This window comes from Mus caroli, chromosome 18 (assembly GCF_900094665.2).
Source record: "Mus caroli chromosome 18, CAROLI_EIJ_v1.1, whole genome shotgun sequence".
NCBI classification, from domain to species: Eukaryota; Metazoa; Chordata; class Mammalia; order Rodentia; family Muridae; genus Mus; species Mus caroli.
This window is the reverse complement of record NC_034587.1, coordinates 58,357,228-58,370,074: the sequence shown is the minus strand read 5'-3', so window position 1 is coordinate 58,370,074 and position 12,847 is coordinate 58,357,228. Positions and strand designations below refer to the sequence as shown.

General features: G+C 41.2%; 1 protein-coding gene across 8 annotated transcripts in view; it reads right to left on the bottom strand.

The window, feature by feature from the left end:
* The window catches only part of Csnk1a1 (casein kinase 1 alpha 1), a 32,749-nt gene extending 21,439 nt beyond the window's left edge, over window positions 1–11,310 (bottom strand). For 2 of the 8 annotated variants that reach the window (XM_021150252.2, XM_021150254.2), the window contains exons 1-2: window positions 10,681–11,310; window positions 9,947–10,053 (exon numbers count right to left, since the gene is read on the bottom strand). In XM_021150252.2, the coding sequence (XP_021005911.1) occupies window positions 9,947–10,053; window positions 10,681–10,803 (230 nt within the window). In that variant the 5' untranslated portion in view covers window positions 10,804–11,310. The remainder of the gene's footprint in view (window positions 1–9,946; window positions 10,054–10,680) is intronic. The other 6 variants (XM_021150256.2, XM_021150259.2, XM_021150253.2 and 3 more) reach the window with 5 other exon arrangements.
* Between the last annotated feature and the right edge of the window lie 1,537 nt (window positions 11,311–12,847).

Genomic DNA, 12,847 nt, shown 5'->3' with positions numbered 1-12,847 from the left:
TAGAGACTGCATGCAGATCAGAATGTCCACACCAGTGCTGCCGTCAGAGGCTTCTTTTGGAAGTGGGTTATGTGCTAACTGTGGAGACTCTTAACTGGGCAAAGTGCTGACATTAACTGTTGAAAATGGGTCTTAAATAGGACTTCTATATCTCGTTCTCCAAGGTCCAGGGAGCATCCCCAAATGATGTCAGAGTTGGAGAAAGAGGAAGCAGGGTATGTTGTGGAACACTGTCTTCTGGCTAGGTACTTACTCTTGACTTCTCTCATCAGCCTAAAGCCTGTAAGCACCATGCAAGCTACTGCTTATTTATGAATCTGATGTTTATAGTAGCTAACAAGACAAAGCTGAATAATATCTTCTTTAACAATTTTCTTTGTTTACTATGCAATATATATGGTCAAATAAGATGTGTCAGAGAAAGAATTACAGGATCCCAACTTTATATGATGACTTAAACACGGAGTTCCAAAAAATAAAAAATAAATAAATAAGACTGATCCTTACATTGTACGATAAAGGGAGTTGTTGCAGGATAATTGATCACACTGTGAAAACCAAGATTGTTATTTACTGTGAGCCCTTAGCACACACCTTTAATTCTTCTAACTGGAATACAGACACACCCTTAGTATATACCTTTAATCCCAAACAAAGAAGGTAAAGTTAGTTTGTAGAATGAAGGACCCATATTTGAAAATGATGTGGCAGGCAAAGTGGCATGTCAAAAAAAAAAAAAAAAAAAAAAAAAAAAAAAAAAAAAAAAAGGTTTGACAGAATAGGATACGCCCAGCTCTCAAGAGAAGAGAGGAAAGGGGAGCTCCTTGAGGGGCAGGGAACCAGGAATTTTTACTGGGAGGACTTTACAGACAGCTCAAAAAGAGCGAAAAGAACAAAGTATACACAGATAAAGACAGAATAAGCCAGAGAATGAGAAGGAACCAGAAGATCAGAACAGATTGATAGATAGTTAGAGGCCAAGCAGAACAATTCAGGAGAGGACAAGAAAGAGAAGCCAGACTGATTCAGTCAGTTTGGAGATCAGCCAGACAGAGATCAATCAGAAAGAACTAAGAATGGGTGAGCTTCAGCAGCAACTCTCAGAGGCTGAAAACATTCTAGGGCTAGATTAAATTGTACAGAGGCTAGAAGCTTCCATGACTAGGTCTAGGTTAACAGACAGAGCAGTAAGCCTTCAGACAACAATTTTTACTTGAGAGTAAGTTACTTTTACTGAGTCAGGTGAAAGCATGAATGGTCACAATAAACTGCAGGTAACCGGTATGGTTCCTACACAAAAAGGAATCAGTTACCTTATATCTCCTTCACTAGTTAATTCACTAAAAAAATTTTTATATCCATTATTTTACTTATGTTTTTCTTGGTTAATGCAATACATTCTTATTAGACTACTTAAAGTTTGACAAAAATCACAATGAATAAATTTTTTGGCAGTTCATGTTGTCACTACTTTAAACACTGCTAACAGTGGTAGTACTATGGGGCAAAGTGTAGACAACTGAAGGTCAAGAGATTCAAGTACTAAAATACACATACTCGCTGCAAGTGGAAAATACAGCTATCATCTGCATATCAATCACAAATTATTAATTGTCTTGCTCTTTTGGTTGGGTGCTGTAGATCAAACCCAGGGGCTCCCAGATGCCAAGCAAGCACTTTACCACTACTGTATGTCCAAGCCCCTGATCTGTATTCTCCTAATAGACAATTAACCATACACATACAGAAAATAAAATTGTTGGTGTCTTGTGGCCAGCAAGGAAATAGAGAATAAGTGCTAATGGGTTCAGGGTACCTTTGAGGAGTGCGATGAAAATACTCAAAAACTGGATAACAGTAATGACTGTACGACTCTGTACATGACAAAAATAAGTCACACACATTAAACGGGCCAAGCTTTTCATTAGCAAACTGTCACTTAAAGTTATTTCTAATATTTCTTCTATACTCTAATTAGAAGTTATAGAAATCTTAAGGATAGTTGGGAGTATTTGTGGAGGCTCATGACCATAATATTTTAACAGTTGAGAGAGGCTTCGAGGGAACTATTTCTCATGTCAGTATTGAAAGTATTGAGTAGTGGGCTATACCTCTAGTCCCAGTATTTAGGAAGCAGAGGCACGAGGATTGCCAACTTAAGACAATCAACTCTGCATATATGTACGTGTGTGTATGGATGACTGTGAGCTGCCACCTTGGTGCTTGGAATAGAGCTCCAATTCTCTCAAAGAGCAACAAATGCTCTTACCCAAGAAGAGATGGTGAGCCATCTCTCCACCCATGTCATATGGCTAATTATTATACATGGTTAAGGTCTGAGAAAGGCTCACTTCACTGGATTCAAACAGACAACCTTAATGGTATCTGTCCCTTGAATCTGAATGCTGGCAAGTTTTATGTCAGCTTTTACTTATGACAGAGTCATATGGAAGAGGGAATCTCAATCTGTAAAATGCTCCCACTAGACTGGCTGTGGGCAAGCCTGTGGTGCAGGCCCTTGAAGTCCCACCTGGTGGTCCTAGGTGCTGTTGTAAAGCAGTTTGAGCAAGCAAGCAAGCAGCAGCAATCCTCCATGGCTTGACTCAGCTTTTGCCTCCAAGTTCCTACCCTGACTTCCCTCGGTTGAGCTATGGAATTCTAAGCTAAACTCCCAAAGTTGCTTTTGGCCAGGATGCTTTGTCATAGAAACTGACACCTCTAATTAAGACACTGACCAATGAAAGCAACTGAGTGCTTCCAGCTTCTAGCTTGAAGCTTATTCTTTCTATTATCCTCTTGAAATTAAGAAAACTCTCATGCCCTTACACATTCAATCTCATTTTGAGAGTTAAACATGGTTGTCCTAATTTTCAGAGGAAGTCAAAGTTACTGGTGCCACCTGCTTTGACTCGTGACACATACTCAAAAAACAAAAATCGACTCTTCATTGAAGTGTGCCTACACAGTGTAAACTCATAGGAAAAAAAAAAGCTTTTTATATACAACTTACTTGGATATGCTATATAAGCATGTTTATAAGTTTAAGTATATTAGCTTAACCAAGACAGTTTCAACCACTATAGACTTATTTAAAGCTAATAATATTCATTTCTGGATTAAAATTGCAAAAGTTCAAAACTGAAACACTGATTCCACCAAGTACAATTTGGTGTTAGGAATAATTTAAACACAGTGTCAACAGCAACCCCCCCGCAAAGCCAATTCCAGCCAATAAATAATAAAAAGCATCAAGAACAGACAGAGGAAGACAGGTGTGGTGGCACAAGCACACACCTTTAATCCCAACACTAGGGATGCTAAGATTGCTGGCGCTTGAGTTCGAGGCCATCTTATCTACATAGTAAAACCCCCATCTCAAATTAAACAAAACAAAAATAAATAATAAATGAATGTGAAGAAAAGAGCAAGTAGAGAATGAAAGTAATAAAAGCATAAACTCTAGTCAAGAAGGTTCTTGCTACGTTTTTACCAAGTATTACATATGACACACTTTTAATGCAACTATTTCCAAGCTTTTCAATTTCAGATAAGGGAGGGCAGGACAACAATGTCTTAAAGATCACTTGTAAATTTCTCCACTGTACATTTAAAGGCAATACAAATTAAACATGGGACAATTTATACTACCTATACTTCAGCCACTATAGCCATTCTCTTAAAAAATAAACAAGCATAAAAACAGCACACATCACACAAATATCCAACACAGCAGCCCCCTACTTGGTATTGACCTAGACATTTTAAATGGCTAAGATAGTAATTAAACTTATAATAGGCTAAGTTTGTGGCCCACATGTGGCCCAGGTTGGCCTAGAATTCTGAAATTACATGTAAGTTCTACCACACATGGTGCTGGGACATTAAATTTCAGTCACACAGCAGTTTCTTTACATTAGTATTCAAGGCAAAAGAGCATTAGCCCAGTGCATTAGCCAGTCTTAGTCTAATACAAGTATTAGAACTGGGAACACTACAATTAGAAGCCAAGGAACTTCCATACTTGCATCAATTACTTCTAGAATTCAATATGTACAGTGCATATTCATACAGCTGGACTGAGAAAGCAAAGCAAACACATACAATGAAGTCACAGTAAAAGCTTCTTTATACTCGAAGCCTAGCAATGAGACCGAGTTCAAAACATTGTAGGAATGCACACAAAACACGATGTTTTAAATTCAGTTTTAGGTATCTCCCTCACCAAACAACAAAAATCACATCAGTTGGTTGTATGAGGTTAACAGTATAGCACTCTAAGCACAAAGAATCCATTATAATTTTTCAGAAACAAAGAGTTTTTCTGGGTAGCCCTGGCTGGCCTGGAACTGACTCTGTAGACCAGTCAGGCCTCAAACTTGAGACCCATCTAACCCAGCTTCCCTCCCTAGTGCTGGGATTAAAGGCATGAGCCAACTCCAAGGTCAAGGTCTTACTGATATTGTTTAGGAACAATTGGGATAAATTAGCTGAGCAAGATAGGCAATAGTTATTAAAACCCTACATAGTGTAGTATGGTTGTTCCTGTATTTTCCACATCTGAATCACCCTGTAAGGCCTTAAATATCTATGTCATATACTATATTTTTACACGAAACTACCAACTTATAGGACTCTTGTGATGATTAAAAGAGGTAATGTATAAAACACATGGGCAGCGTGTCTCTTGTTCTTCATTTATTTTTTCAAAATATTTACATGTACCACAAGTGGACTGATCACAGAGGAGTTGGATTTTCTGGAGATGGAGTTAGTCATTAGCCACTCATAATAGGTGTTGGGAATATAGCTTAGATCTCCTGTAAGTGCAGTACACATTCTTAACTACTAAGCTCTTTTCTGTTTGTTTGGTTAGATTATTATTGCTATTATTATTATTATTGAGAGCAATGTAGCTCAGGCTGTTTTTGAACCTCCTGCCTTAAAAATTATAGAATTCTAAGTTCAAATACAGTTGGCTTTTGCCTTTTCCATTTTCATTTAACATTTAACACTTCTCAACTAATTCTTTCTGTATGGCACTTTTAAAGTCCTACTAAAACAGCTGCACTGTTTCCACTCACTGCTCACCAAGACTAGGGAATGGCAATATTCTAGGTCTTTGAGCGAGAGAATCAAATTGAAGTTATCAACTGAGTATTCAAGCACTGCAAGCACATAATTCTTCTGTCAGGTAACTTTCACAGAGTGCCTAGGGTGAGAAGCAAACTAGCAACCAGAAGGCTTTGTTGTTGTTAGTCTTTCATCAAATTAGAAAAAAAGGACACACAACTATGATAAAAAAATTACCCTAAAAAATAGTCACAGATTGTAGTTTATAAGAGATAAGCAATGCATATACATAATTCTCCTATCTCCGTAAGGGCATACATTTGTCAACAATAATTCAAACACACATTAGCATCTTTGCATTTCATTATATATAAATATATCTAAGCCTTAACCAAAGTAGATACTTTTATTCCCCGTAGCTGCAAAAGATACTCAAGTAACTTAATGACCCACTTTAAAGAGTGAATTAGTGAAAAGTAGTGGGGAACACCCTTAATCCCAACACTCTGGAGGAGGAGGGTCAACCTGGTCCACAAGGCTGAGTTTCTGGTTAGACACATTACATGGTGGGACCCTGACTCAAAAAGATGAAACAAATTCTAAATGTCTCTCTATACTTTTTTTTTCTTATTTGCAGAACTCTAAGCCAGATTTTGTGGTTTTTTTTTAAATTTAATTATGTGTGGATAGTGAATAAGAGTATGTTTCTCTCAGTATCAAATAAAGGCGTGGAGTGTAGAGCAGGCATGATATGACCTTGACATGGAGGTGATAATGGCTCTCAGGAGAACAAAGAGCCAGGAACTCAAAAATTTAATTTGTATCAGATGTTCTTTTTTAATTTGGGTCAGTAGATGTTCTCTCGGTTTTGTCAGCTCAAAAACAGCATCCCACAAATTAACAATACAAAGCATTTTTTGTACACTGGTATGTAGGTACTCTTTCAAAGACTCACTTCGTAACACTTTCAACAGCTGTTTTCCTCTATAACATTACAACCTTATTTCACATGCTTGAAAGCAGAAGTTAAGACTGCAACTGTTTATAGCCGGGCATGGTGGCACACACCTTCAATCCCAGCACTTGGGAAGCAGAGGCAGGTGGATTTCTGAGTTCGAGGCCAGCCTGGTCTACAGAGTGAGTTCCAGGACAGCCAGGGCTACACAGAGAAACCCTGTCTTGAAAAACTAACCAACCAAACAAAAAAGACTGCAACTGTTTAAACACCTTATAGCAGTGAATATATTAACTAATGCTTCCTAAATGCAAATGCAGGAAGATGTGGTTTTAAAGCACAAGCAAAAATTATTTTCCTATATCCAAACCACCTTCTTAGATACAGTTTTCCTATAGAAGTAATATTTTACCACATCTCTCTAAAGAGTTAATCTAAAAGTAACCAGAAGCGGATGCATTTATTAGTCTTGAAGGTAGTTTCATAAAAAAGTATTTAATGGTTAGACTTTGACATAGCACCAAACTCTAAAAAAGAAAATGTTTGTTAACTATTCACCTGGAAGCAGGTCTTAAAAACTCATGAACGGAAAGATCTGCAATCAAGCAATCAAAAACACTGTAAATAGGAAATCTTTATTCACACCAAAACTTCCCAACATAAAAAGCTGGGAAGAAATGAGTTCCTTACCCAGAAGAATACATTTCCCATTTGTTCCTTGGGAGTAAAATAAGTGTGTCATGATGTGAATATATGTGCAAAAGCCTGGACGACAGGAGAGCAGGTGAGCAACCCCATCACGCTGGGAGGTGCTGGGACCTCGATGCAGAACCTTAAATGCTCTTAGCTGCCTCCTAAACATTTCTTTCTATTCAGCACTCTCCCACCCTCAACAGAACTAAAAACATATAAATTAGTAATTTTAATTGTATTGGTAAGGAAGCTGATGAGCCTTAAGGAGTTTAAGAGACTGACTCTAGATCACCCTAGCTTCAAGAGTCTTGAGCAGATATAGAGCTCAAATATCCAATCCCTAACCGGTTCCACTTAGGTAAGAACTCTTCTTGTTTATTAACACTGTTCTTCCTTTAGAGAAGGTGAATTGACTTGAGAACAGCACATAGAAAAGGAATCCAGAAGTGACAGTAGTTCTAGAGGAGCTTCCAGATGTCCCACAAGCCAAAGGAATCAATTTCCTGTACATACAACTGAATGTCACACACTCGAAGGCTAGACTTCTAAGGGCAAAAGGTACAGAGGAAGAGGGAGGCTACCACCTTCATAGGCCACAACTAATTCTCTTTTAGGATATGCCAGATTCTTAAAATCAATCTTATAAACAGATTATGAGTACGCACACAAACTAAAGTATGAAAGGGGGATGGGTACAATGAAGTAAAAATTTATATATTTTAAATCATACCAACTAATGGATAAAACAGACTGCTCTATTTAACAGCCAACTTAGTATTGAATATATGTGTGTGTGTGTCTATCTACCTATTATGCACAAGTGACATAGAAATACTGAGGAATATACAAAAAGAATGGGAAAATGCTACTTCCCTCTAAAACCAAGGAACTGCTCAGCTAGGGTGGCCAGCACTGTACAATGAGACTCTTGTCTCAAAAATAATTAAAAACAAACAAAACCAAAGCCCAACCCACCATTTGTTTCTATGTAGCCATTCCTCCCATGGCTGCATACTCCAGTCCACGCTCTGGCCCTCCCTAATTACCACTCTGCTTTAGGAACCACTCCCAGAAGCCAGCTAGTCTCTAGTCTAGGATGCCCTCCCCAACCAGTCCACCAAGGTTTCTTCCTGAAATCAGTCTCCTTTCCCAGGAAGCCTTAATTTAAAAGGCTGGTTAATCTATTTAGCCACACCCACAGAAAGCTTACAAAGGCCTTAACTCTCCCTGAACTCACCATTTTATATATAGTAGGCACCTACTAGTCTGCTCCCAAGTCAATGTATTCATTTGCTTAGTTAGTATATTACCCACTGCCCTTAATGATCGGTATCTGCATGATCCTTAAATAAGCTACTAGACTAAACACATTAGCATTTGTTCAGCATTGAAAAGGCAATGACTGTTTTTTTTTTTTTTTTTTTAATTTACAACTCTCCCAACTTAAGAGTAATATGAGAAGAATCAAACACAAATGATAAAGGCTGGTTGTATTTCTTTTTTTTTTTTGGTTTTTCGAGACAGGGTTTCTCTGTGTAGCCCTGGCTGTCCTGGCACTCACTTTGTAGACCAGGCTGGCCTCGAACTCAGAAATCCGCCTGTCTCTGCCTCCCGAGTGCTGGGATTAAAGGCGTGCGCCACCACGCCCGGCTCCGCTGGTTGTATTTCTAAGAAATTCCAGGAAAAACAATGGCAATGAAAGCAAATCAGTGGAGGCCGAGGGCCTTATTTCCTCCCATGATCGCAAATATTAGTAGGGACAAAAAATGTTCAGAAACTCAAACTTGGATCTCCTCCAATTTCACTTTCATCTCTGCCTCATAAATGTGGATTATTTTCAAAGAGCTCATTTACAAACGACCAGTGGTGTATTTATCTCCCAACATTATTAAAACGTTTCTTTTTTTAAAAATGTTTTTAAAAGTATTAGGTTGAAGACAATTCTTTTAAGATTGGTGGGGTGGGGGTGGGGGAGCCAGGGGTGGCTCAATGCTTTGTTTCCAGCACAGAGGAAGCAGAGGCAGGGTGATCTCTGAGGTCCAGGCCCCAAGGTGGTTGGTCTACATTCTAGGTAGAGCAGAGGGAGGGACAGAGGGAGGAAAGAGAGAATACATCATGTAGCCGTCCAGTTAATTCTCAACTACCACTCTGTTTGCAAATGTCATCTTTTAATACTGCTAGGAAACGGGTGAGATTTAAAACGATAATTTTTAAAAAGGTTCATTTCAAAAGCAAAATTTAAAATTATTCTAATAATATTTAAAAATCTTTGGAAGAGCAGTTTCTATCCTGATTATTTCTATTTACCATTCCTTCCCTTCTAGTTCCCTTTAAATGTTACCAACAAAATAACTCAACAGGTTGAAACTATTTATCAAACTGTTGTCAAGTGAGGCTTTCTTTTATACAGCTGACCACAAGACTTCAACAGTTGGTGCTGTTCAAAACTGCTTTTGCCATTACACATAAAGTTTGTAGGCACTGAAACACAGCAAACATTACCATTCACAAAAGCAAAAGGCAATGAACACATTGGACAGGGATAATAAGAATTTTACATGAGTACAATTTCATAAGTTTATGTCGCATCTGCTGCAGAGATCACATACTGTAATGTCATCCATCCCCTCCCCAGAATCTCATGGCCTTATGAAACTCAATTCTTGGCTTTTCAGGGTTAACCTATTTTAGGCTGCTAAAGGAAGCTTATTTTGTGATTCCAAGCTGAGAAGAAGGCAGGAATATGGGGGTTGAGTCACGTCGCTCCGCCATTTTCTAAGCGGAGGAGGAAGACATGTTGGAACAAAAACACAACAAAAGAGCAGCCATTTCCCAAACCAGCTCCGGGAGCAACCCCAATAGACTAAACTCTGTTACAGCCACACCTTCAAAACCACTTCAGGGGACAAACGTATGAACACCAAGGGTATCTCCTTAAAAATACCAAGAAGCCAACCCTCCGCGTAGGGACCAAAGACGACCCGCAGAGTTAACTGCAAATGAAAGCCCTGGAAATCGGAAAAAATGACAGAAGCTAAACGCAGCAGTGCAACAAACAAAATTTCAACTAAGTTGGGAGAGATAAAAATTACCCAACGATTACGGTTAACTGTGGAATCTGGAGGACCCAGCACCAAGACCGATTCATCGGGTCCAATTACCAGCCTCAACCCCTTTCACCATTTCGCAACTCCCTCTGTGCTCGACTAGGTGCTCAAAGGTGCTTACCGTATGTGAGGGATGCCAACCCCACCTTGAAGAATCTTATACAGTTTGCTCTCGTACAGCAACTGGGGATGCCTGGCCTTCTGGGATTCTAGTTTCACTGCCACTTCCTGCAAGAGGAAAGGGGACGGTGGTATCAAAATCCCTACGGATTCAAACTCACTTGGGAAACGAGAAGAAATGTTACCAATGCTTGCTTCTGATCGCCACAAGGACGTGAAAAGATGGGAAAGCTACCTTAGTAATTACAAAACACAAGCAGCCTCAAAGGACTTTTCTGGGGGGAGCAAAGGCGAACACCTCCCCCCCCCCCAATGTCCTCTAAATTTAAAGTGAATGAAAGGAGTCGTGCAGAAAACAGCCAACCTTGGAACGTTAGGGCGAGACTTCTTAAAGGAAAGTGTTCTAACTGGAACAAGAAATCCGGGTTAAATTTAAGAAATACAAAGAAAACCACGGCGATCATACGACTTCGCCCTTCTCATCTTAAGTAATTGTACAAATGAGACACTTTGAACAAGGTGGGAAACCTCAGAGTTTACCCTGACTTTCTATCGGGTTTTTCCCTTTTTAGGGAAATAGTGGGGGAGGCTGCTAAGCCAGGAAAACTGGCTCGCTCCGGACTCCCCTGTGCGTGCGTGCGTGCGTGCAGTGGGAAGAGGCTCGGTGTACTTAGGGGGGTTGGGGTGAAAAAAAAAGCCCAGCGTTAACGTCCCCCCCCAAAACCGGGTGATTACCTCGCCATTGGTGATGTTGATCGCTAGATAAATGTCCCCAAAAGAGCCAGATCCGATCTTCCGCACCAGTTTGTATTTCCCACCGACGATAAATTCGGCCTTGGAGCCGCTGCTGCTCGCCATCCTGAGACGCGAAGATGGAGGCGGGGGGCCGAGCCCCGACACCTCAGGAAGAGGATGGAAGCCTCCGGGGCTGTTCCACCCGCGGCAGAAGTGAGAAGCGCGGCGGGCAACCTAAACCCAAGGCTCTGTCGGCGTCACGGGGCGCACAGGCGGCAGAGAGAAGCCGGATCGCCGCCGCCGCCGCTCGCTGAAGGGCCAGGCCGCGGTTCGTGAAGGGTGGTCGCGGCTGCTGAAGCTCGGCCGCTTGTTCTTCTCGGGCGGCCGCCGCTGATTTTTTTTCGTGGTCGCGGCGACGTCGCGGGCTGGGGAAGGGGCGCGGTGAACGAGGGCGGGCGGTACCGCTGCCACCACTGCCGCCGGCTCCGGCCCGGAGGGAAGCCGTCACTCCGCCGAGGCCGCCATCTTGTTACTCTAGCTCCAGCCAACACAAAATGCCCCCAGTCCCCGGGAGCCGCTTCTTCACGGCGCGGAGCACTCTGGGAAAGGGAGCTCGGGCGCTCTCTCCGTAGGGTGGGCTGACAAGGGGAGGGCGGAACCGGATTCGCGACAGGCGCAGCCCACGCTCCCGGCGTCACCCAGTCACGCCCAGCTGCGCCTGCGCGCTGCAATGCCTGCGGACTGCGCAGGCCCGGTGCGGTCTGTCCTTCCCACCCTCTTCCACCCCTCCGCCCGGGCTCACTTCCACTTCCGGCCGGCGGTGGCTCTCTTCGTGCTACCTGTTAGTCACTTCGGACCCCGAGGGCAGTGTCTTGCTGTGCGTCAGGAGAACGCGTTAGGGAGTCACCTTCTTTTTCAAATGTGGCCAATGTAAGCTTCTGGTCTCCTTGGGCGTCGAGTGATCTTTCTTTCCGCGTTTGAAGCGGTTTATAGCCTTTGATCCTTTTTTTTTTCCCAGGTCACTCTGGGGCCGTCCCCTTTTCCAGCACAGTGGGGTCGGAATAGGTCGTGGCCTCTGATGGGAAGAGAAAAGCTGCCCTGGGCGAGCTAGGTTTAGGAAGTGGTTGGTTTTAGCGATCCCTACTGCTTACTAGTAATTAAAAGTCCAGGGCTCCTGAAGTGTTGCTAACTCCCCTCCCCCTATTTTTTTAAGGGCGCATAAAGAACCTGGAATTAGTACTCTCTGTTCGTATCCCTTTTAATACACTGGATTGGAAAGGAACAATTCTGATAGGAACTTCATAATATTATGCAATGAACAGAAAAACTTGACAAGGAAATTGCGCATAGTAAAATTTGTTATACCGATCCCCAAAGAAACAGTTTCGTCTTGGGTCATGTTGAGAAATACAATATTAATGCAAACGGTACGAATAAATATTACAAAGTAAAACCGACGTTGCTTAAAACTTAAGGTAATTTTTTATTTAAAACGGATAAAACAGGACTTGACCATATTTTCAGGTACAAAATTTTTTACTGAAAATTGAGTGTGAGAACTAAGGTTTACAAAAGCTCCCTCGGGTGCTATGAAACACGAATATAGCCTGATTTGTAAACATTTAAGGCAACCCTAAAATAAACATTAAAATGAAAAAAATGATATATTTTTATTTCATGTGTGTGTGCATGCATGAGTTTTTGTGCACCATATATATGGATGCAAGAGGGACCTGGTTCGCATGAACTGGAGTCACAGGTGCTTGAGAGCCATCTGATGTGGATGATCTCCAGGTGCTCTGCTGGAATAGTTAAGTGTCCTAAACCACTGAGCCATCACTCCAGATCAAGGGGAAATGGGGGGAAAAGTTTGAAGACTGGTACAATAGTTAGAAACTATCTATCTAGGGCTTAGCAAGAAATTCTGAAGGATGAGCAAACTAGGATTGGCCAAAGCATACATGAGAGTCACACACACACACAAGGTGGAGGGTTATAAATGCTCAGTTGGTGTGGTAGGGAGAACTAACTTGGGTGGGTTTAGATAGGTACAAATCTAGCAAAATGTTCCACAAAATTATAGAAGAATAGTATGTGTTTCTCATCTACTAATTTCACACATCTTATTAAGACTTTTTTTTTTTTTTTTTTTTTTTTTTTTTTTTTT